The 26,360-nt window shown below is 35.6% G+C and overlaps 1 protein-coding gene across 1 annotated transcript in view; it reads right to left on the reverse strand.

Moving 5' to 3' along the window:
• The window catches only part of LOC123307956 (pikachurin), a 95,342-nt gene that overhangs the window by 3,104 nt on the left and 65,878 nt on the right, over window positions 1-26,360 (reverse strand). Inside the window, exons 4-9 of the mRNA XM_044890461.1 lie at window positions 23,817-24,018; window positions 15,205-15,539; window positions 12,120-12,296; window positions 11,028-11,248; window positions 5,431-5,765; window positions 317-640 (exon numbers count right to left, since the gene is read on the reverse strand). Of these exons, the coding sequence (XP_044746396.1) occupies window positions 317-640; window positions 5,431-5,765; window positions 11,028-11,248; window positions 12,120-12,296; window positions 15,205-15,539; window positions 23,817-24,018 (1,594 nt within the window). The remainder of the gene's footprint in view (window positions 1-316; window positions 641-5,430; window positions 5,766-11,027; window positions 11,249-12,119; window positions 12,297-15,204; window positions 15,540-23,816; window positions 24,019-26,360) is intronic.

A 26,360-nucleotide genomic window follows, 5' to 3' on the forward strand; every position in this document is an offset into this window, starting at 1 on the left:
TCATCATATATTCTTGACTTTATATTTTCCGATGATTCGACATTGCAATAAAATACGTAATTACTGAGACTTTTACGTAGAACGGACAACATATAGCCGCTGATTTAAAACCCAAAAATGTTTGGACAAACGTCATAACCTCACATTAGAGTGGAATGTGTCAAATTTCCATGGCCAACCCAGTGCTAAAATAAAAGTGAATGGAGTATACATTTTCATTTCAAAGTCGGAAATTCGAGGTGTTTAGTTTTCGTTGGACCACCCTGTATGGGCTAAAAAACGAATGGCCAGTAGCCTCGAAATAATTCATACTCACCTTACTGCTTTTATCCTATGCCAGAGATTATCGTGTACGTATGTATTATTATGCACTACCACCACTTCCTCATTACGATTCGAGAATCTTAGCACCAAATCTCCCTTTTCTAATCCTACTGAAATGAATCCACCTCCAAGACCGTTATTAAGCCATAGTAACAGTCCATCTGAAGAGGTCGATTTGAATCGCACATTCAGAGTAATGGGATCAGCCATAAGGGAATCTAATGTGCGAGCATCATTGAAGTAGAGATAGCTGTCAATGCCACTGAACGATGGAGGCCCCCTGGAACATGCCTGATTACGATGGCCTGGCTTGCATCTGAAAAAAAGGATTATTTATTTACTGAACAATATACAGGGTCCTGCGATAGTGCGTTAGGCTTCCATAGCTGCCAAACTAGGCGTTTTAGAAATTTAGTTCAAAAGCATTACCTTTGTACTTTCAATTCTGCATCTCAGTAAATTATTTTCTGATATACAGGGTGTTCCCAAATAAAATCATTCAACAAATGAATGATTTTTTAAACACCTCTTATATTTTTGCATATGTATATCCGAAAATAATTTCCTGAGATGCAGAATTGAAAGTACGAAGGGAATGCTTCTTAACTAAATTCCTAAAACGTCTGGTTGGCAGCTATGGAAGCCTAACGCACTATTGCAGGACCCTGTATTCAACAACCTTGAAGAAATAATTGAAAACAAGTACAAACTTGTATGGCAGTAATTCTACGATTGACTGAAAACCTTCTATACAGTGTGTACAGAAAGTATGGAATAAATTCATTTTCTTACACTGGGATTAGAAAAAATGCTGGAACACGGCGTTCTACTTTTTGAAAGGAGAACATTTTAGGCATATTACCTTGCCTCTAGCTTCACCCCCTGATCAGTGGTGAGTGCCATCTCTAGTTTTGGTAATGGGAAGGGGGGTCGAGTGATACCTCATTTTGAAGGTCTCTCGCTCCAGATTATAGCTCTAGAGCTTAACACGTTGAGCGCCATCCAAATATCGATATATTTTCTTGTGGGGCCAAATTTTCTGTGTCGATATTTTGATTTGCTCTTATATCATATAGATAATCCCTTTGCTCAGATTCTCGCTAAAAGTGCAATATCGCCTGATATCAAGAATATTGATGAGCGGGCCCACGGGACCGCTCTGGTCCCCAGAAAAATAGAAACGCACAGCAAATGCGGTACAGGTGAAATTTGTCGAGTCCAATCTCCTTATTATAACCATAACAACACCTGTTCAATTTTTTTCGAATAAAAATTCGAAAAAAAATACTACTGAAGAGTAGTCGTAAATTCCAAAACAGCGGTCCCTACGGACCGCCGTGGTCCTACAAGTAAGACTATCAGCGGTCCCTACGGACCTCTGTGGCGCTCAACGTGTTAAAGTTGCTAGTGTTTCATCGTTAACATGACAGCTTGTCAAAATTCTTTTCTCAAGCTGTCATATTAACAGAAATTGAAAATTGTTGTTTATAAAACAAAACCTGAAACAAATGCGGACAAAAAAAATTGAATTAGAATCGAATGTGCTTATATCACTTGCCAACTTGGTCCAACAAGAATTTTTCGATCGTTTGGGATACTGTCAGGCACAAGAAGGGTTTTAGTTTGAATATTCAATAAGGTAAAGTAGGTCATAATTTACTATTTAAGTTGATAGTTATAACCCTAGAGTTTGAAGTTTCTACTATAATTTCTGTTAATATGAGCTTGAGAATACTAATAAAAGAGATATGCTATTGTCTTCGTCTGAGTTTCTATCTGGAGGGGATTGATCGTTTCGTACTGGGTGGCGCTCTGTGTAACTGTATAGTACTCAGTAGCGCGCTGTGTTACTGGATAATACTAAGTACCACTTGCCAGTATTGAATAAGGGTCCATCCAATTCCAAACGTTCTCCATCGGAGAAAAAGCTATGAGAACCAAATGAGACCGAAACCATGGTCAGCATCTGTTTTTCTTCGATGGAGCATACTCCATTTGGGGTCCTGACGATGGAAAATTGGCTAGTTCAATTCGGATCGTAACACTTGTTGATATTCATATCACCGGGTAGTATGCATCTGAATTAATTCTTATTACTAATAAAATTAGGAATTTTGATAAGCTGTCAAGTAAACAAAGATGTTAGCAACTTCAATCTCTAGGGCTACAATCTGGAGCGAGAGACCTTTAAAATGAGGTATCACTCATATTCATAAACTAAGGGTTGGTACTCACCCCCGCTCAGGGGGTGAGTACGAGGTAATATGCCTTAAATGTGCTCCTATTGAAAAGTAGGTCTACGTGTTCCAGAATTTTTTTTTTGGAATCCCAGTGCGAGAAAATGAATGAATTCCATACTTTATGTGCACACTGTAGAAATTTGACTGTATTTCCGAAACCATGAGGATTTCGTATACGAACATAAAATACCGTTAGATGCGTATTTTGATTTTCCCTGAAAATTTCAGATAAGAACTCGGGTATTCCATTTGAAAAAATAACTTTTTGTCCTATTTGTATCGAGTGACAAGACGAAGAATTTTGGAACACTCTGTATATCACAAACAAATTTTTTTTCTTACACGAAACTCAGTTATCTATTTTCGAAAAGTTTAGTTTCCTAAAATTTGAAACCAATTTTCTACGCCTATTTCCTATCCAACCACAAACAACAACTTTTCCTTATGTATTCGATCAAATGAAAACTGAAATGAACATTCAATAATGTATATTCAATTGATTAAATTCATAAAGATTCAAAATTCACTCAGTTATGAGATGAATATAGTGTAACGTGGTTACCTCGGACAAAACTTATCTCGAGCGCCAGCTATTCTTTTCACTAGGAAGAATAGCAAACCTACCAGAGTAGCTGCTAGTCGGAGACAGAGTTCGCTGTTATCTAGGGTGGTAGCGATAACGAAGTAGTCAAAATCAAAGTATGTACTAGTTTATTCACACCTTCGACAACTGATTATATGTACAACGGAGATATGTGTAGGTATGAAATATGAGCGAATCTATCAGCAAACATACTTTCGAGAAATTCTATCCGGTCACGAGCACTTTATAAAGTTTATACCGGGTACAGTGAAAAATCAAAGGTTGTTCAATAAAATGCGCCAACCAGAACTGACGAAATGAATACTTAGGATGCCCTCGCGAAGTGAAATGACTTGCTATACGGTATCGAGATGTGATTAATTGTATTTCTCCAATGAAAAGAAACACAACCAGGGCGGATCTACTCGAGACTTTTATTCGCTACCCCAAGGGCTATAACGCTCCATGACTGATAGCGAAGAAAAGGACTATTTTTAGCGCAACTACGGGATTTCACTGACGACGAGCGGTATCTCTTATTCTCTACCATAAGGGCTTACGCGCCATGACTGATAGCGAAGGGAAAAGTCAGACTCGCGAAACAGGGTAAAGTACGATAAAATATAACAGAAAGCGATACAGTACAGCAGTGTCAAAGAAGTAACCGGTGTAGGTCTAATAAAGAAACTGAACGGTAAAGACGGGGACCTACCTCCTTTATTTCAGGCACTCGCGGAAAATAAATGGAAAAAACTAAAAATTAATTCCTAATAGCACTGATACTAGCAAGACGAAATTATTCTTAAAATTGTTGAACGGCTTGTCGGGCACACAATTAACGTCGAATCGCAGAAAGTACGGAGCATAAACTAACTAAAGAGACTGAAGTTAAAGAACAGCAACTGAAGTAACAGAGAATCAAAAGTCATGAGTCGAAGTGACCGTCGCGGGGGAAAATCTGCTTTTATAGGCAAATCCCCCTACACGTTAAAAATCTGAAAATTCCAGAATGTGACAAGAATGAAAAACGTCGTCAGCTCCGGTTTATCGCATATCAACATCAGAAAAACGTCGAAATCTTCAACGGTATGCAAGAAAGACAACGTTAAACACAGATAAACGGTTTTTTTACATTTACTCTGCCTATCGGAATGAATATACTGAATATTTGAGAATGAAATATTTTCAAAGGCGGAAATATGAAAACGAAAGGAATGCACTAAAATGAACTCCAATTTTCCTCAGAAAACTGGGATTCATTACAAGAGATGTTAAATATTGACAAGAGAGAAAAAAATTATATCACTATATATCAAGAAAAAAAATCAGTCCTCAGCAACCAGCAATATTATTCGGCGTATTGGATATATGAATCTTAAAGTTTAGGTACGCAAATATCGAAGAAATGATAAAATTCATTATAAAGGGCGTATTCATAGTCAGATCTCAAGCTGTGAATACTTCTTAAGTAGCGCCTTGAGACAAAAGTCTAATTAATAAATTTGACTCGAGACTCTGTCAAGGTGACGTCTCAATCTGCGATCTCACTTGAGTGGGCGCTTATGTATAAATGTGACTGATGTCCTCGAGTGATCTGAAGAAAAGTTTTGGAAACGTCAAATTTTGAGTATGGTCGGACCCTGACTCAATATGTGATCTCTTTTTAGGCTTCCATAAATCGGCATTATCGAAGTGAAATATGGAATCCTGGAAGACGTTGTCAACTACTACGGTGAAATCGATCATTTCGGCGAAAAAGAATGTAATGTGACATATCCGTTCGTTCGAGATCGAAAAAACTTCTTCGTCACACTCCATTGCTAGCCACAGTGATGAAAAAATATCGAGCAAAAATAAAAATAATAATCTTATCGTTTTGTAGTCTTAAGTGTATCTCAAGACCATTACTCAAGACATTATTTATGAGTTAAAATAGTATCAAACTGATAACGACTTAATAAGAGTTTATTAATAAGCCGTTATCTTGAGAAGCTGTTACTATCTTGAGAATATATCTGAGATCTGACTATTAATACTTCATATGTGGGTTTTTCGTGATCCTCTAGTTATTCTCTATCTCACATTAAATGTTTTTGATCTTATTCAGGACAGCCTGCATAGCCAGACCGATGATCTCAAATCAGTTAAGACTGCCCCCGTGCCCCCTCCGTGGATCTGGCAGCTAGTTAAGTGTTATATTGTTATTCATTTGCGTTCGAAAACCTTGTTTACTGAAACTTGGATTTTGTGTAATAGTTTGAGAAGAGGATAGTAATGCTTTACCTGCAAGTAAAATAATCCATCTCTGGTATGCACTCTCCATCTTCCCCGCAAGGCTTCGCAACGCAAGGGTGAGGACAGTTGTTAACGTTTGCACCACCAAGTGCTTCGGCAAGAATTGGAATTTGACGTCCCCCTATTCTTAGGGCCTGAACGCATCCGATGAAAGAACTGCGTACCTTGATGTGAGGAGACACAGCTCCAAAGTTCACCACCCCTCCCAAGAACAAATTTTGAGGAAGGGATAGCTGGGTGAAGGCGCCTGGAGATGTTGTCTCCACCGAAGGTTGTTTGTCAACGAAAAGAATGGCTTGACGTCCAGTTCGAGATATTCTCACCTGAAAATTGATATAAGACTTTTATGATGATCATAGGGGTGAAATATCGGTTGGGTTTTCGAAATTAAAGAGTAAAATACTAATCCACGCTCGATAGAAGAGTAGAGTTTTCCGTTTTTTGAAAATTTATATAAATCACTTCCAAGCACAAATTTTTTCGGAAGACAACCTCCTTATGAAAGTAAACTAGTTATTTATGTACCAAGAACAAAAAACTATCTATTACAGTCGAGCCTGCATATTTATAGCCGAGGCGCAGCAGAGGATAGCAATACAAACAGTTTTTTGCCTAGGTGCATATGAAATTTTTTTGTCGACCTCACATCATACCTTTATGAAAGTAAAAAGTTAACCGTTTTATGGCCTCATCTAGGCGTCCGTAATTGCCAATTCCCTGAGCTACGGTAAAGTGTTACAGTTATCGATATCGATATAATTATCTCTAATATATAAAATTCTCGTGTCACAGTTTTTGTTGCCATACTCCTCCGAAACGGCTTGACCGATTTTGATGAAATTTTTTGTGCTTATCCGGTATCTATGAGAATCGGCCAACATCTATTTTTCATCCCCCTAAATGTTAGGGGTAGTCCACCCCTAAATTTTTATTTTATTTTTTAGACAAAATTTTTAATTTCTATTTTTTTATGATACAACATACAAAAGGAAATTATTTATATGGCAAAACAACGTTTGCCGGGTCAGCTAGTAACTATCTATTTTTGATTATACTGAACACATTCAGACCACGTACCTAATGCACCAGTAAAATCTAGCTGATTTCTCAAAGAATTAATTTGACAACATCAAATGATAGTTATTGCCAAAGGCACTTCTGTTTTCATCAAATTCTGTGTTCACAAAATTGATTCAACCACCCCGGGATCCAATATATTGCTTAGTGATGAATATCCGGACGAAAAGTAAATCAGCACGAAAAGTACTCGCCTTCAAAAATAATCGACTTTTTGTTCGGAAATTGGTACGTGAAATGTCATTTTTGGTTCAGGTCGACGACAGGAACCTTTATGTATACGGTTCATGAATTACTGACATCTCAGGCGGCTGTGGTGAATTGAAAATATATTGGCATTCAGTAAAACTTTGAGTTGCGGAATTCAGGTTGGTATTCAGAAGAAACACTGACCCAAACACCAATTACATATAAGTCTAGGCCCAAGATATTTCGAATTTTGTGTGTATGTGTGTTCTTGGTTTAATCGAACAAATTGAAAAAATAAAAGTATCAATTTTGAATGCCGATTCATTGAATTATTGAAATACTTTTTCAGGTTATATTTTTTCATTCTATTTCCATGAGTGAGACAACAGAACTTATTAGAAATCATTTGGGATTAGATATTACTCTTCGACCGAATTTCCAAGGCCTGCTTTGATGTCAATTATTTTCAGATTCAATCCGATGAAAAATTTGTGGGTCTACAAATATTCGTATTTCTATTGAATGAACTATATAAAGAAATTCGAACGACTATAATACCGACAAATACTGTCTGGAAGGCAGGCAAGGCGTTTCAAGAACAAGGAAACAAAAATACAGGTTTCAGTGAAAAGTAACGTTTGAATGATTCTTTAACTAGAAACCGCTGGGCCGGAACTAGGATTCTGACGCCAGTGGCGAATTCTCATAATGAGCCTTCTAAGAAATTGTTTTTCTCTATTGATCCATAATAAACGAATATCTTTCTCTGCCCGAAAAAAACTTTACTATTTTTGAAAGAAATTCAAACAAAAGAAATTTAAAATCAATTGAAATGAGTTTGAAAACATATGTCTACACCTTCTGAACTTTGGAGTAATTTTATACAGTTATAATCTGAAGCCATTATGATATAATTTCGAATTGGATTTTGAATTTTTGACATACCTTGTCGCTTTTTTTTCTTGATGTTCTAATATGTATTAATATTTCTATTTTGAACTCAATAAAAACACACATAATATTTTTCCCTTAGATGGGATAGTATTATAAACGTAACGCAAACAAAATAAATCGATATAAACAAATAACTGAAATCATATAGACGTTTTTGGTACTTCTAATTTGAATCCATAGTCACATCCTATTCAGAATTTAAAAAAAATTGTATGCAACACGATGGGAAATACTATTTTTCGAAAGAAATACGCTCGTTACGATAAATAAATTTCCCAACTGGTTGCACAAATAATCATTTCATAACATCTCGTATATTGCGCTGTTTTCGAGTAACTTGGTGTTATCTCTGAAATTAGAGAAATTGGGTTGTTTGACCGAATGCAACTCCTTTAAAAGATACAGATGTGTAGTGTCACAGACTTAGCTAGTTATTCTGAAGGTAATTTTGTTTCTCTAGGGGTGGCACAGCTCATTATGAAAACTTAAAATTTGCCGGTTGATAGTTATTGTACCATAAAAATTCTATGAAGAATGGAAAAATTGAATTCAAAATGAGAAAGTTGGTGGTGGTAACTCTTACATGGCATACTACCATGCAATAATTCATTACGGAATTTTTTTCATTCGATAATATAATAAAAACTACTTCGATTGATAGTAATTCATTTCTCTGTTATTTCGAACCACAACCGGTAATAATAAGGGATAAGCAGAGGAGGAAAGCATTCGACTTTACTAATCACAACTACATTAAACACATTTGAGCTTCAACGTTAGGCCAATTAAGGGGATCCTGGCAACCATATTAGAACAATTTGCTGACACTTTGCAAGCCAATTCAGATAGCATATCCTGTTAGTTTATCGATAAATTCGTAATGGGCCTTGCAAATAGGGAGAACATAAGGATGTGTTTGGCGAAGTGTTATCGCATAACGTATATGGTTGTAGGAACAGGGGCGGATGGGCTACCTCGAAGGGGCCTGGGAATTTTCCTTCAGAACAGCCTACTTCAGGCACGAAAAAAGTAGTTTTAATGTGCAGTGGATCAGTGATGTAGCATGAGGAGCCACGAGAAGAACGAATGTTAATTCATTGACAAAATCAGCAGGTACAACATGTTTGATGGCTGGATGACTGACCCTAGACACTAGTTTAGTTTGACTAAACACATAAGAGCTATGAAAAATTTAAAAAATAGCCTTTGTAAATTCAGAGAAATTTCTAGACCCTGGCAACGACTATCTCACTCGAAGTTCATTAAATTTTGCATATAAAGAGATATTAGAAAAATTCCTTTTATCTAAGAAACCTTAGACTGAAGTATAGATAGGGTGTGAAACATAATTAGATGGATAGATTTCTTCGTATCATCTAATAGTCTAATACAGGTTGTTGTGTTTGAAAAAAGAACTTTTTAGTGATTAATAGTCACTTTCGAAGTGAATTTCGAACTTCCCAACAAGACGGAAATCTGGAGAACTTTGTCTGAGAAAAGTACAATTCTCAATTCAATTCTCATTTGAAATAATAAAAAGTTTGGCTTAACTTCTGATATAACCTGAATTCCTTACGAGACCAAAATATTTCAGTCGAATAGATCCCGGTTATTGAATCACATTCACTCAATCGTATTTCTGTACAAGGTGTTTCATGAGTCGTTAGCCATAGCCCAATGGTGAATGCAGGTCATCCAGACCTTTCAGAAAACTTGCTTATTTTGTATCCTAAGGCTATTAATTTCGGAAATACGGGGTGATATTGACCTAAATTTGCGATAGCCGTAACTCTGGAATGCAAGGTCCGATTTTGTTGAAATTTTATGGGTTTGTTCATTTCAGAAAGCTCTTTCAAACGGTTCATGAAATATCAATATTTTCAGGGCAGTACTCTGAATATCATAACTTTTCTTTCAAGCTCCAAAATCTATATTTTTTACATCCCTTACACAAATTTTGTTACTGCCAAGAAAAACTACATAAGTTATTCTAAGGAATTCAATTTTCACTTTGCATGGCACACTTGTCACAATGGAATAGGAACCGGACGAATTCATATTTTATGTCACTTTTTCGAAATGCGGTCCTGTTTTTATTCCTTCGGTGATAATATTTATTGTGCTTTGCCGAGATTCTGAATTATTTTATATTCTGTTCAATTCTTCTTCATTTTAAACCATCAGCACATACTTAGTATTCGTAAAAAGTATTTAATAGTATGCAAAGTCGAGCTGTGAATTCTTTTGAAATTATATATTGAATTTAGATACCAATGATGTAAACCCTCTTGGAAAATGTAATCCGTAAGTGTATTTGCTTCATAACACACATAACTTTTAAAATTTAGTCTTTCGAAAAACCTTGATCTTTTTATTTCCTTTTATAAAACAACAATGAAGGAATCGGACGAATTCTTGTTTTATGTCATTTATTTGAATTGCTGTCCTGTTTTTATCAATTCCTTTGGTGATATTATTAATTGTCTTCGGTCGAGATTTCAAATTTTACAAAATTCTGTTCAACTCTTTTTCATTTTAAACCCTCAGTTCCCACTGAGTGTGCGTGAAAAAGTGACTGACACTTCTGCCTTCACAGGAGCATTTGCGGCAGAGGATAGAAGAAGCCTGTGCAGAAGTTAAACAAAATCCCGATATGATAAGAATGGCAATAAATTTTCTGATTTTAAGTGCTAGGAAATGCGTCGATACTTATGTGTGTTATGAAGCAAATACACTTACGGATTACATTTTCCAAGATGTTTCTCATCATTTGTATCTAAATTCAATATGTAATTTCAAGAGAATTCACAGCTCGACTTTGCATCCTTTTACGAACACTCAGTATGTGCTGAGGGTTTAAAATGAAGAAGAATTGAATAAAATTTAAAATGATTCAGAATCTCGGCAAAGGATAATAAATATTACCACCGAAGGAATAAATTAGAATAAATTATGTAAGAAATATAGATTTTGGGGCTTGAATGAAAAATCATGATATTTCGAGTACTGCCCTGAAAATATTGATATTTCATGAAAGAGCATTCTGAAGTGAACAAACCTATAAAATTTGATAGAAATCGGACCTTGCAGTCCAGAGTTATATGGCTATCGCAAATTTCGGCCAATATTCATGAATCACCCCGTATCTCTGAAACTAATAGCCTTATGATACAAAACAAGCAAGTTTTCTGAAAGGCCTGGATGACCTGCATTCACCATTAGGCTATGGCCAACGACTCATGAAACACCCTGTATATACATCTCATGTACACTTCCTTGAAACACACCGAATGTTCCCTATCATATACCACACGTAAAAACTTAAATTTTTGTGTATGTTCAGTATGAGTTTTGGTTTTACCTACCTTATGCCATTCTCCTAATGTTATTTGGTATTTACTAGTTACGACTGAAGCGCCTGTTCCTAAATCGAATGCAAACTCCACATATTCTTCTACAAGGTACAGTGCCATGAAATCTCCATAGCCGTCAGTTCTATGTCCATTGTAGATGAGGAGTCCATCAGGAGCATTAGGTTTGAAGGTTATTTCGAGGTCAAGCCATGTGAGGGCTTCTTCACCCAGGCCTAGAAGAACAAGAATGAAACATAAATAGGCCAATAAATTATCTGGATTAATTATCTTGTAGTTCAGATACTTGTGATACAGAATACAGAACCTCTTAATTGGGGAGTCAGAAATTCAACTTGCTAAATTGAATTCAACGACGTCACGACGTCAAGAACGGCCGTTCAGTCTCGCCAACTGTGTCCACCTTGGAATCAGCACAAAACCGAGCAATTTCTCACAATTCTTGTTTTCAACACTATGTATGTAGCCGGTACACTAGCGATTTGTTTCATTTGGTCAATGAGGTTAAAATGAAATAAAACGGTTGAAACAAATCAATAGTGTACCGACAACGTAGGATAGTGTTGAAAACAGGAATTGTAAGAAATTGCTTGGTTTTGTGCTGATTCCAAGATGGCGCGACTGAACGGTCGTTCAACCAAAGTTCTGTTCTGTCTGTTAGACTCATATTTCATAATTTTTTTTCAATCAGTTCTCTGTAGAACTTCAAAATATTTTCATATTGATAAGTTCCGTTCCGATTCATAAGAAAGCATGCCCAAATTTCATCAAATCTACAGTACAAATTCCTTAAAAGTCATATCGAAAGTGTTTTTTGGTAACATAAAACAAACCATTATTGTGTGGTGAACACTTTCTTATAATTTTGTGCCTTTGAGTAAAAAATATCTGGTGAAAATTTGTAGTATCCTGAAAAGCTTGTAACTCCGTATCAGCCAGTTACATAAAAATGAATTCATCTGTTACCATTCGTATAAAAAAATTGTATGAAAAAATTCTCGACCGGTATTGTTTCATTCCACACAGAAAATAGTTTTAGAGAAAATAGGAATAACAATAATTTAGGTTGTTGAATGCATTACTCACCTTTATATCGCAAATGACTAGATCCATTAAATGCAGGAACTTGTAAGTCAACTCGTATCTCGCACAAGTCACCAGAGAAGCCCAAGGGACAGAGACAAACAGCTGATTCAGGTCCTGTCAAGCATTTTCCTCCATGTTGACAAGGTACCCGACTACATCTGTCAGCTGTACATTCCTCTGAAAAAAAAAACGGAAATTTAATTCTACGGCACACACTCAAGCGAGTTCTTTTTGGAGGTTTGCTATTTTTTTGTTTCTAAAGCGTCGACTCAAAAACTATGAGGTTGAAAACCGCTACATACTATACCTTACGAGAATATATTGAAGAATTCTTAGCCTACTATAGAACCAAACAAAATTTCAATGTCAAAATATTCTTTTACTCAACATATTATCCTCTTAATTGGATACATTTATTACAGCGAACCTGCAACGTCTCCAGATTTCTCGAAAAACATGTTTCTTCTTGCTCTGCAAATCAGACCTCCACAGCCACAGCCAATTTACGACTTTTTAAATTTTTTTTCAGTTGAGGAAAGAGATGATAGTCGAATGGAGCCAAATCTGGTGAATAAGGGGGGTGTTCTAGTAACTCAAACCCTAAATTACGAATTTTTGGCATGGTAACATGAGACATGTGTGCAGGAGCGTTGTCCTGCAGAAAAACATCTTTGGATAGCTTTCCGCGTATTTCTCTTTAATTTAATCCCGTAGAGTGGTCAGTAATGTCGAATAGTAATCTGCGGTTATTGTTCTACCCTTATCCAAAAAACCAGTCATGATTACTCCATGGCAATCCCAAAAAAACTGAAGCAAGAGCTTTTCCAGCAGATTTTTGGACACGAAACTTCTAAGGTCTTGGAGAACCAGAGTGTCGCCATTCCATTGATTGTTTCTATGTTTCTGGATCGTAGAAATGTATTCAAGTCTCATCCATAGTAACAATTCGGTTTAAGAAGTCGACATCGTTTTCAAATCGAGCAAAGATCGAATGCGATGCTTCTACTCTTGCACGCTTTTGGTCAACATTCAAACATTTGGGCATCCGTTTTGCAGCAATTTTTCTCATGTCCAAATTAACGTGAACCATATGATGAACGTATTCGTATGAAATATTCAGTGCGTGAGATATCCGTTTTAGCCCAATTCGACGGTCTGATATAATCACGTCATGAACTGCATGGATTTTTTCGGGGACTGACACAAAAACTGGCCTTCCTGATCGGTCTTCATATTCAATGGAAAATTTATCTCTTTTGAAGCTCTTTCACGGTCGCATACGAAGGACATTTATCACCAAGGGTATTAAGCATATATTCGTAAATCTGCTTACCTCTTAACCCGTTTAAGTACAGGTACTTGATGATGGCTCGATACACCAATTTTTGGATTTCCACAATTTCGGTGGACATCTTCTTTCTTTTAATTATTGTTAGTTGATAGGTTACGCACTATTTTCTTATGCATGGAACTGGTCTAGGCTAACTAGATATCAATACATCCTCGTATATGCCCGGGTGGACGCCTACTGGTTAGGTGAAGGGTTCTTCACTAACATATCACCGGTTTTTAAAGTCCCAATACACTTTCAAAAAACACAAAACATAGAAGTGTTAAAAAAATAGTTGCCTTAGTGATAATTACAACTTTTTCCAAACAATCAGAATAATATGAAAATAATTACTTTAACAGCTCTTTTATTCCCTTAGCGGCTACGTTTAGCAATATTTTGTTCGTGTATGTTTATGTTTAATGTGGATTATTTTCATATAAATATTATTCACGCTAAACCATTTAGTTTCCGCGATATTCAAGAAAATGTTAAAAACCTTCGTATTGTTCTTTTCCCACCTTCCCGATGCTTAAAATATGGTGATAATATTCTCTTAAAAATATATGGACTGTGTAAAACAATTTGGAGTTGTGGGAAAACTATCACTTTGGATGTGGGAGTTATGGTATTTTTTGGACTTATTGCACCTTAGGAACTAATGGCTGCAGAGGGAGCAGAACGGAATAGCTATGTGAAGCTGGCACACCCAAATGTGAATTTTGAAACAAAAATTTCAGGGTCGTTTGTCCGTCGTAGATCCATGTTTGTCCACCTTTTTTTTCATTTGTCCAATCACCGTTTTAGAGATATCGGAAAGGAACAAATGAAAAAAAGGTGGACAAACATGGACCTACGATGAACAAACGATCCTGAAATTTTGGTTTAAAAATTTTCATTGGGGGTGCCAACTTCACACTTTCCAAAATTTTCAAAGATTATTCTATGGTTCTGTGGGTGGACGAATGAAAAAATTTGATGGACAAAAGTGGACTTACGTTAGACAAACGATCTGTACCATTAAAATACCTTTTTGCAATTTGGGGGTGCTGTTCAGAAAATGCACCAAAATAATTTCTTTTTCCATATCTCTCAAACGATGCCTGGACTAATGAAAATAAAAGGTGGACAAACATGGACCTACGATGGACAAACAATCCTGACATTTTGATTCAAAAATTTTCATTTGGGGGTGCCAACTTCACACTTTTCAAAATTTTCAAAGATTGATTTCTATGGTTCTGTGGGTGGACAAATAAAAAAATTTGGTGGACAAACGTGGACTTACCTTGGACAAACGACCTGTACTATCAAAAATAGGTATTTGTGATTTGGGGGTGCTGCTCAGAAAATTAACCGAAAAAAAGTTCTTTTCCGATATCTCTAAAACGATGCCTGGACAAATGAAAAAAAAGGTGGACAAACATTGACCTACGACGGACAAACGTATTTCCGATTTGGGGGTGCCAGCTTCACATAGCTGAATGGAATGACACCGAGGCCAAATATATCCGATCTACGCTTATTCTTTTCAATCGAATATTTGTGCAGTCGTGCTCCTTTTTGCAATACTTCAATGTATTTGATGTCGATTGTTATAGGTATTCAGTACTCACTACTACTACTAATCTTCCGTAGGTGCTGTGGACAGCGAGCACACACGGAATCGGTCCCTGTTCTTAATTACTTCCTTCACAAAATGTCTTATACACTCCTTAGTTTCGACGTATGAATATTCAGATGAAATCTAATTACCTATTCCTAAACCTTTGATCGCTTCCCCTTTCGGCTCTAATCCGAAGTTATAAATATGATCGTTAATTTCCAAGTGCCGGATGCAGCCCTTGAAACCACTCACAACAGGCAGTTTTTCGGCAATGTTTGTCGTATTTCCAGGGCCCCCTATGAACACTGGTTCTCTGAAGGTGATTCTTGAAAACAGTCCCTTCGATCGACCTTGTGCATGCCGTTCTCCGTTGAGTTGGAGCCATGCATCCCATCTGTGCCTGAAGAGGGTAACGTGGTTCCACTGGTTCAGAAGGACGGTCTCTTCTGATCGCACAACTCCTTCACCGGAGCCGCAATCGAATCTGAAAATTTAGATATGTTATAAAAATACTGTTTTGAATTCGAATATACATTGCCCAAAAATTGAACTGGATAATTTAGGTATATACAGGCTGACTCAAAGGTCAAGATCATGGTGGAAAAGAAATTTCTATCCCGAATCCCTTCGGAGATACAGGCTGCTCAACCCAATTTTTTTTCATTTAGGTACTTTTATGAATTCTGAACGAGTTGGGGTAATGACTGGATTTCACTCAGGCTATTTCCAATGTTTTCATGTTTTTTTTTGCATGAGATCCTAAAAAGCCCCAGTGGCGTAGTTTTCGGGGGTATCGTGTCTTCATTTTCCCCTAACTGCTACGTCAATGAAGATAACGGCCATTTCTCATATTCCATAGTTATTTCACCAGCTATTATACATAATGGACCCTCCACTAATTTATGTTCATTCTCAATTTCTCAACTGCTTAACAGAATACTTTTCTGCTATTGAAAATATGTAAAATTCTAAAAAAAATGCATTGCATTAATTGTTTGATTATATTACTATATCTTTACATTTTTTTAACTGCCGAAAATTTGCGCTTCTCAAGTCTTGCCAATACTTTTTTTTTTCTATTAGCTTTCACATTTTTAGCCGATGGGACGTGGTTACACTTAAGCCGGCTAAAGATAGAAGAAACTAACATTAGCAAATACCCGAAGCTAAACCTAAGTTTAGCCGGCTAATCTTAAGTTTATGTTGACACCTATCTTTAGCCGTAACATATGCCAAACATATGGCAAGGCAAAGCCAACGTTGGCGCTGGCCTGGGTTCGCCTAGAACTAGAAGGCGGTATTTTGAACACACATCAAAAGAACTTGTCGAGACTCGCCAATGGACATGATCACACACGACACGCGAGACATATTTGAAATTATAAGGTGTTTTAACAATTTCTCTCTGGTTTGAATGGTTTGTGGTAGGTAGTAGGTAGGTATCCCTTATTGAGGAAGTTCGTAATTTTTGGTGTTTCATGAAGTACGTCGTGTCGTCATCCATGGTTATTACTGCAGTGGATTTAATAATGTCTCTTGCTGTCAATTATTATTGTTTCTTTAAGCAAAAATAACTGAAAACTGGAGCAATGACACCATTATAGAGGTCCTTAATTTGTATGAAAAATACCCCATCATTTGGGATCCACCGATCCACGAAACTAGAAAGATCCCAAAAAAATGGCGGTTTCGAAATAAATTTATATCTCCGCTAATACTGATGATAGAGCTCTAAAATTAAAACAATATACAGGCACTTTTTTAAGTTGAATCCAGTGGCGTGCTTTCCTTTTTAGCAGGATTTTTAATTACGAAGCTTTGACCCAAAGGCCCAGTTGCAGGAAAGTCCATTAAGATTTGACGCCCTATCAAAATTTCAAACTGTCATTTTTGAAGGGGAAAATGGAGGATTAAGATTTTAATGAAGTATTAAATTTTAATGGACTTTCCTGAAACTGAACGATAGTCATATTTTTTTTTTGAATGGGAACACTAGATTTCTGTGCAATTTTTTGAAAGCTTAATTTTTACTGATTTAAAACCATAGAAATATTGAGACGAGAGGTTTTTGACCATTTTCTATTATTTATATTGATACGAACCATTTGATGTTATATAATTTTCAAATCAGTAAAAATTAAGCTTTCAAAAAATTGCACAGAAATTTAGTGTTTCCATTAAAAAAAAAACATAACTCTGGGTCATAGCTTCGTAATTAAAAATCCTACTAAGTAGGCGAGCACGCCACTGGATTCTACTTAAAAAAATGCCTCTATAATGTTTTAATTTCAGAGCTCTATCATCAGTAGGTATTAGCGGAGTTATGAATTTTATTTGTTTCTCATTTATAAACGTCAGTTTCCAAAAACACAATATTAATCAAGAAAGTTTATTTTATCAAGTCACTAACTTGTAAAACTGACAGTTAACTTGCGAAATTTTTACAAGTTAGTAGTATTATTTACATTAGAAAATTTTGTTTTATCGTCATATATGTTGAAAATCATGGTACAATTGTTATTTCCAGTAACACAGATTTTTGACGATGAAAGAGTTGATACTGATGATGATGAACCATCTGTTGACTCAGAAACTGCTGAACTCGAGGACTGCAGAACATTTGTACTCTCCTTACTACCAAATAATTTGCTAGACATTTCGATTTTTTTGTTGACCGAATCATCGACATAACTCATCGCAAGTTTGACTGAATCTAGCTGATAGTTGATTCAAGTAGACCAACAAAACATCTTCAGTTACCCCAATCACACTATTTTTGTTTTGCCACTTTTTGAAGTCGTCGTATTCTCGCTCGTACCTTGAAGCTGATTTTGCAGGTAATAAACTTGAAGCTACACTGCTGGCTGCCTCAATAATTTCTTTTGGTACATTCATTTTCGCTTTCGCCAAAACAGATGTAAAGAAAAATATACAGACATGTTCATGGCAACGCTTCCATAGCTTACGACATTTGCGACAAATTATTGAGATTTTTTTGGAATTTATCTAACCTTTTTACAAATGAGAAACAAATAAAATATAAAACAATACACGCAAGGTAACGGGTTTTACTGTCTCAAGGAGGTAACTGACTCGCCTGCGGCTCGTCAGTTATATCCTCCATTCGCCAGTAAAAACCCTCTTACCTTGCTAGTAATGTTAAATACTATATTTCGAAATCGCCATTTTTCCAATTTTCGATTATAACTCGAAAACAAAAGAAGGTGACCAAAAATGACTAATACTCTTGTTAGTTTCTCAGAAAAAGAGAGCGAGAATAGGGTATCAGATTTTGTCTATCTCCTCTGGTTTAAAAGCTGTAGTGCTAAAACATCAAAATTTGCCCACCCTGTAGGTACAATTGAAGCAAAAAAGGCTCGCTTGTTCAACGTTCGCCTTCTCACTTGCCTCGAAAAGACTGGCAAGATAATCATGTCGTGTGTATGGTCGTCGGTGCACGAATATCGAGAATATTCCAAAGTTTCCACGAACGCTGTCCAAGACTTGCCATGCTGATGTTTTACAGTGTTCTTTATATTTTTAAACATATATTAGAGCTCGGAGAATTTTATTTCATATCTGGTATCCACACTGTAAGTTCTGTTTTATTAAGATAGGTTAGAAATATTCATTATATATCTTTGACCCCGGTTTCGACACACCAACATTCGCCCATCAGGTTCCTACGGACGAAATCTGGACTCATCCGTGAATAGACAGGAATCTCCATCTATGCGTATTCCAGTTCTCAAGTTCAAGAGCCCAACACAACCTACCTTACACGCTGCTGATTCGTTATCGAACGATATTGTGCGACAAATACACCCCCATGAGTATATGCAGCACTTTCATTAGTACGATAGTGATTTCACCCTATTCTAAACCATACTTTGCAGAAACCGTAGAAGGTTAGCAACTTCTAGATGAGTGAAATCTTCGTCTAAGCTTCACACTAATAAGCATGTTGAACTACTCCACAATTGAAACCTACTACATAACGCCAGATGAGTTGCAATAGCCTATTATCGCACATATTATGGACCCCAAAAAAATATGACCTAAAAGAAATGAGTTTCCCCCTTTTCAATGAAGCCAAAAAGTGTCTTGAGGACCATATTTCGTGTGGGTATGTGTGCGATATGCGAACATACGCTCTCCACATGATATGCACAGCAATAATGAAAATTTCGTTCAAGTGTGTTCAAGCTTTCTCTCGAATATTGAAATATTCACTTCAAGTTTTGAGTATCTACTGTATTTCTAGAATCAAAACAAGAGCTGGACACACCGCTACAGAAATTATTACAACTGAAGACAAACGATTCTTCAGGACATATAATCGTTTCAAGAAATATTTTTTGGTAAATGCCTTGTTATTTTTTTCAAATAAGTATGTGGGTGAGACATTGAGAGAAGGTACTCTTTTTCCTTTGAATGGATGAATGAGGGTGGATTTCATCAACATAATGAAACGCAATCAAAGAGAATGTTGCGAGAAACTGTTCATCAGGATATGTTTTTGTTGTAGTTGTGTATAATTATACTTTTATCCATTCATGAATATAGCATAATGTAGTAAAGTCTGATCCTTAGCAACTTTAGACAATACCAAACACGCAAAAAAAACATCCTATTTAGGTACTTATTACTTATTAGAACTATTCTATTCTCTTACTCGTATCAGCCTTACTAGATCTGAACTGAACAGTGCGAGGAAGTTTTTTATAGTAGAGAACTTCCTTAGAAATTCCACCTATAGAGAGAGAGTCAGTCGAATTGCCCGAATATTTCTCAGACTAGTATGCAACCTGTACGAATCTGAACACAGAAACTGTTTCGTGTTCAGGAATCTACAATAATGAAGAAAAGTGGAAATGATTTTATAGAGGTTCAATTCCTGAATATTCAGTTAAACTGAAATAAAATCTGGAAATTTTGAAAATAGCAGTATATTCGAAAAATAAACAGCCTCGTAAACAGCGTTCCTGTTATGGTAATATTCAGGAGCTTCCAGAAAATATGTTTCCATATATTCAAATTAAAGTCTATGCCAATTTGCGACCCTTATCAACCCTCAAAATTGCTTTCGAGTGAAGCAGCGACCCCGTACTGCTTGACCCCTATCTGAAATAATTCGACATGAATTATTCACTGCCGATAACATCACGAAAGTGAATTAGGTATGCGATATATCGAACATTTTGGAATTGGCGAGGAAAGGGTTGAACATTTCAACAAACGATGGTATCAAGCATATAATAGGTACGTGTAAGTACTCTTCCTTTCATCCTCGTAGGGAAGAATGATCCACACCCCACGGGGCAAAATGAGAACTTAGGTGTATTAATTCATCAAATTCTTTCTTAGAGCCTACAATTGGAAGCCGTGATCAAAAAGAGCCACTGAATATGCCACAGAATGGTCGAAAAAACCTGGATGCTCAAGCCTGCACCAACAAACTTGATCTACGAATCCATTTTTTGGCCAATTGTTAGCTACGTAGTTTTCATGGGATGACCGAGGGCAAAATTAATGACAGGGAAACAAGCCTTGAAAAACAACAAAGAATAGCGTGTCTGTCCATCACAGATCGCAGTAGTATATCACGCTCCTGATGCAAAGAAGGTCATTTTGAACCTGCCTAATCTAGGTCTATTCATGGATTGTGAGATACCCAAATGAGTTCTGAGAATGGCGTGGTAGCGAGACGGATAACTGACTTCTTCGAAGTCCTTATTAATGAAAGAAAATCATCGATGTGGTCACGGAGAGACGAGTTTCAAACAATAAGTCGCGAACGATTCAACATAATGTGATTCCTTGACAAAATATAGGGTGGGTCTGTTGAACAATAATTTTTTATGAGTAGTGCCTTTTTAGCTACAGCCTATAAAGATGGCGCTAAAGGATCTATAATTGATTATTCTCTCAAAAATGAAAGCAATGGAAAAAATAAAATGAAACAGACGTTCAGAGTAAACAACATTTGTGGATCGTACAGACATCGAAGGATAGTTCATTGATCAGTTTCGCTCTTATTCGAGCTCATCAGTACTACAATATAACTATAACCAGCGATGCCTACCAATTTATTTCCATTAAAATTCATAGATTAGAGTCATTCGGCATTCGGGGTAACTGAGCGCAGAGGGTCACAGAACAGACCCATGACTTACTTTATGCAGAGGGTAAGTGAGCGGAGTGCGTATATCTCGACTATGAAATGTATGAAAAAAGGGTTCATTTGGGTGAAGCATAGGCGCAGAATCGCCAAATTAGTTTTTCATAGGACTGCTCCGTACGACGTTTAGTTAACTTTTTATTTGCAATCAATCAAATTTACCTGTTTTCTTGTTAATTTTTAGCATCTGCAAATTCTGCCAGGTTCCGAGTCCAATATAGTGTAAAACAATATTTTATTCGATCATGCGCATATTAATTTAAATATATAATAAAAAATTTCAGTCTCTGTTAGCTGCTCAACTCTATTAAGAACATCAATTTACATTTTGGCTTACTGAGGAAAGTGTGCGCATAGATTCATTATATGGGCATCAGTTCAGTGAGTATTAAATGACGACCTTGTTGATTTTCTTGCTTGAGACTCGATCAATATTGTCCTATTTGTTCAGAAAAATATGCAGAACTATCAACAGGGGAATGTATCAAGTGGTGTGTTCACCAGGAATGTTGGCACGAACAATAATGCACTGCTTGTAAAAAGGCGCTTCTGTATTGACAATAAGCAGTATTTCTCTAATATTGTAACATTTTGATTACATTATTTTGTAATTGGTTTTATTGTGTGGTTTACTAAGCACTGCGTTCACTTACCCCGTAAGGGTGCGCACACTTACCCGCAATACGGGCCATGTGAACGCACTCCGACTTTCACTATTAAATTTTTTTTTTTGCGGAAAGAAAACGTTTTTGTTTGTTTGCTTTTCGATGTTTTTCATAGACTAGAAAATGCTCTATCTCATGAATATGTTTTAATTTTCCTAGCTTCAATATTTGAAACGGGGTATATGGATGGAAACGCAAAAGTGCGCACAGTTGCCCCGAATGACTCTAAGCAAATTTTTGACCAAAATTTTTTTAAGCTTAATTAAATGTATATTTGGTTTTACCTCACAACCATTGCACATACTAATAATTTACTTTTATATTACACAATTGACGTAGCTATAAAACTTCTTTTTTCGTTATTTACGAATAATGCATGAGTACAGAAAAAAAATCTCCTTCCGTTAATATGAACACAAAATATTAGTTGTGGCGAAATTTCTTCTTTTTTTTTGGCATATAAAGTGACACTTTTTAAAACTCATTGACGTTTTGAAACGTTTTATTCTTCGTGAAAACAAAATATTTCGCAACAGACGCTGAAACGATACTTGCTTCCATATAGCAACAAAGAAAAAAAAATTTTTCCGTCACTATAGGATTAAGAAAAAATTGCTGGGGACGTTGTATAGACAATTTTTTTACTTTTAATTTGAATTGAAATAGTCACATCCTATTCAAAATTAAAAGAATATTGTGTGAAACAAGTTGAGAAACACGTATTTCGCGTTCTTTAGCGCAACTCGTTTCGCTCGTTGCGCAGAAATACGCTCATTACGAAAAATAATGCTTTTTATAACTGTGTGCATCAAAAACTATTTTTCGCCCTACAATCATATCCAAGTTTAAAATAATAAACGGGGTGAGTCTTTGAATCGTACAAATATTTTAACAGTAGATTCTTGAGATCAAAAAAAACACTTTTTTCCCAAACCATTTTTTCCGATTCGGCCCTGATGGAAAGCTATAGCCATTTAAAGTTTTCACAATCAGCTGTGCAACCCTTGGAAAACAAAATTACCTCCAGAATAACTAGCTGAATCTGTGACACCACACATCTGTGGATCTTTTAAACAGAGTATTCAACCAAACTACCCAATTTTTCAAATTTCACAGATACTTTTTAATATTTGAATATCAAATTACTCAAAAACGCCGCATTATACGAGAAAAAATAAAGAATAGGTACTTATATTTTACAAAACATTCGAATTCATTAGATAGCATCAAACTCAGTTCCAATAGTTGGGAATATTAAGAAAACTGGAAGACCTTGTTGATACCTTGTGTTCGAAAAAGATTCATCAAATAAATTGAAAACTATATTACGAAATTCATATCATTCGATAAAATCGTTTGTGACATAGAAAAAAACAAATTTTTTTCCTGGGTTTTCAACATCCTGTATCTTTTGAAGTTTAAAAGATACAGGTTCGGAAACAATGGCAAAAGAGAAAAGTATTTCTTTTGATCTCAAGAATCTACTGTTAAAATATTTGTATGAGAATAGAATAGGTGACAGATGTTTCTGAATTCACTTCTCGCTCTTTATATATCAATCAAACATAATCGCTTTATATATAAGAGATTGATCCTTAGAATCAGAGGGTAGTATTCCTTAAACATCTTCAAAATAAAAGAATCATTACTGGGGAGACCGGACAAACTGGAAAACCCACCAGACAGTGAACAATATCATCAAGATGAATACTTATTCATATTTAACTAATTTCCAACGACGAAAGTCGTTTTTTTCAATATGAGCTGAAGATTATGACTTCTCCAAGTATTTTTAGCAGGTGTTTGAACTGGTTGAAAAAATTTGCAGCAAACGAAGAAAAAGGGAATTTACATCGTAGGTACATGTGATAGTTTTCAGATATAAAATTTTCTAAAGAAGAAGCAATTGACCCACCTGAATTCAACACGTCCTTGATGTAATAACAAGGCCATGAAGTCTCCAACCATATCATCCCTCTCCCCAGTTAAAAGGATAACTCCATCATAGGCCTCAGGCCTCAATTCAAGGGCGAGTTGGACATGTTTATAAGCACCTCTGAGAGCTGAAAATGCTAGCCAACTGGATCCTTGGAAACGGGGTGATCGAACATCTATATCTGAGAAAAATTTAATAATTTAACTAAAGACTAAATTTCATTTCGCACAAAAGGAATTGTATAAACCACAAAAAATTCAAGTTCCAGTAGATGTGTTTTATACCTTATGAAAAACTATACGTTATCGAATAGAGAATTTTTGTAACAAAAAAAGTACCTATTACTCCATTCACTTTTATGTTAGCACTAGGTTGGCCATGGAAATTTGACTCATTCCACTCTGTATAGTATGAAAATGTGGGGTTTTAAATCAGCGCTATGTTGTCCGCTCTACTTAAAAGTCTCAGTAATTACGTATTTTATCACAATTTCGAATCACTTCCGAAAATATGAAGTCGAAAATATGTGACAAACATAACTGACATTTATACAAACTCAATGAAGGCATACCAAATCTAGTTATTTGTATGGAAGATACAAGAGATCAGTTTTTAAAAATATTTATTTTTGCTATGGAATAGATTTCAAAAAAATCAACCCGAAACTGAAATTAATTCAAAAAAAAAAAACAAAAAAAAAATTAGTTTTAGATCCTTTGCACATACAGATTGTTTGTAATCTAGGTGCAATAAATAATTATAGGAATAATTTTACAAATTGTGGATTTTTTTGTTAACCAAATGAAATTGTACTCAACCAATTCTAAATAAAATTCTATTCTATTCTATTCAAAAATGCAATGATGCAGTGGTTAGGAATAGGTATCTCTCTAATAAAACAACGGATAATTAAAAGAATGTCAAATTCTTCAACAAAAATCATCTTGCATCAATGGAAGTCAAAAGAATTAAAGGAAGTTTCAAGGCAAGAGGAACTTCACCTTCAAATAAAAATTTCACATGAATTAACAAGTAACAGGACAACTGGCTCGTATTCATGGCTGTTTATTTTTAATATATATAATAATAATAATTATATATTTATTGATCCCTTGAGACATTTGCATTGTATAGGATAAGTGAAATGAAAAATAGAAAAATTTATTTTTCGGAACTTATTCTACGATGACACTTATCGAAAATCCTGTAACAACTTTTCGCATTCGTTAACCCTAAAATAAAATTTTCAAATGCCACCTTTTGTTTGGTCTCCCAATAGAAGGAAACGCTTTGTCATCCTCTTCATTCAAAATCTTTCTGATTGTGCAAACTTTCAGCTAATATATAATGGCCGTTTGCACCGTTTGTCTAAACAACGATTATATTCTTAAACAACGTTTAATTCCTTAACCGGGTTGCACCGTTCCTAAACGTTGATTATAAGGCCCTTAAACGTTGTTTAAACTAATCGCAGAAAAGCTCGATTAAAACGTTGATTGAAGTAATACTTCAAATTCGATTGACAACTGTGTTTTCTATTTGTGTCGATATAAAATTCGAATTAATAATGGATGATTTGGAAGATGAGATATTACTTGATGATGATCTTGATGCACTTGGCAATATCGAATTTGGATTTCCCAGATATTTTCCCCGTAGAAGAAATTATTTCGAAAGAATGGACCTCACTTTTTTCAGAAGATTTCGTTCAACGAAAGAAACCGTGTTATTTTTTGTCATATATGGAGAATGATTTGGAATTTAATAATTAGTTATATTATACATATATAGATATTTCAGGAATAATATTGTTGACCCAATAAATCAATTGCTACCTACATTGCGGATAATTTCATAAATGTAGATGTATCGAAAGAATCAAGAATTATTGCTGCAGTTTCATTAGCAATTGGTAAATTATATTCCGAATTCATTACAATGACCAAAGATAAGGATATAATGCAAATTCAACAGTCCTTTCACAAGAAGGCACTTTTTCCTCGAGTAATAGGATGTGTTGATGCTATCCATGTTCGCACTTCAAATATTCAAAACACAACACCGAAACTCCAAAAGAAATGTTCAAATTTCCCACCTTGACAACAGAAGTTCAGTCAGAAAACCTTGACTTCTTTTTCTTTTTACATTATCTTCTATGATGTGCTTGGCTGAAATTTTGAATTTTTTATGGTGTGAGTGGTGTTGCCAAACCTATCAATGATTAAAGTAAACAACGATTATGATTCCACGGTGCAAACCGTCAACCGCTAAGCAACGTTTAAATATTAAACGTCGATTAGTTTAACCATGGTTACCAGCGAAACGGTGCAAACGGGCATAAGTCGTTTAGATTCAGATGAAACATTATATAAATTCATCTTAGGTACATTGAATATGTTCGCTACCGTTTGACGTATTGTGGATTTTAGAATATCAGGGTTAACAACTATTTGAAAGAGCGGATCTGAATTCTAAATAGCACTTTTTGAAACCCTGTTTTCTCTCTTTTTCAATTACTTCGGC

This window comes from Coccinella septempunctata, chromosome 2 (genome assembly GCF_907165205.1).
Source record: "Coccinella septempunctata chromosome 2, icCocSept1.1, whole genome shotgun sequence".
Lineage (NCBI taxonomy): Eukaryota > Metazoa > Arthropoda > Insecta > Coleoptera > Coccinellidae > Coccinella > Coccinella septempunctata.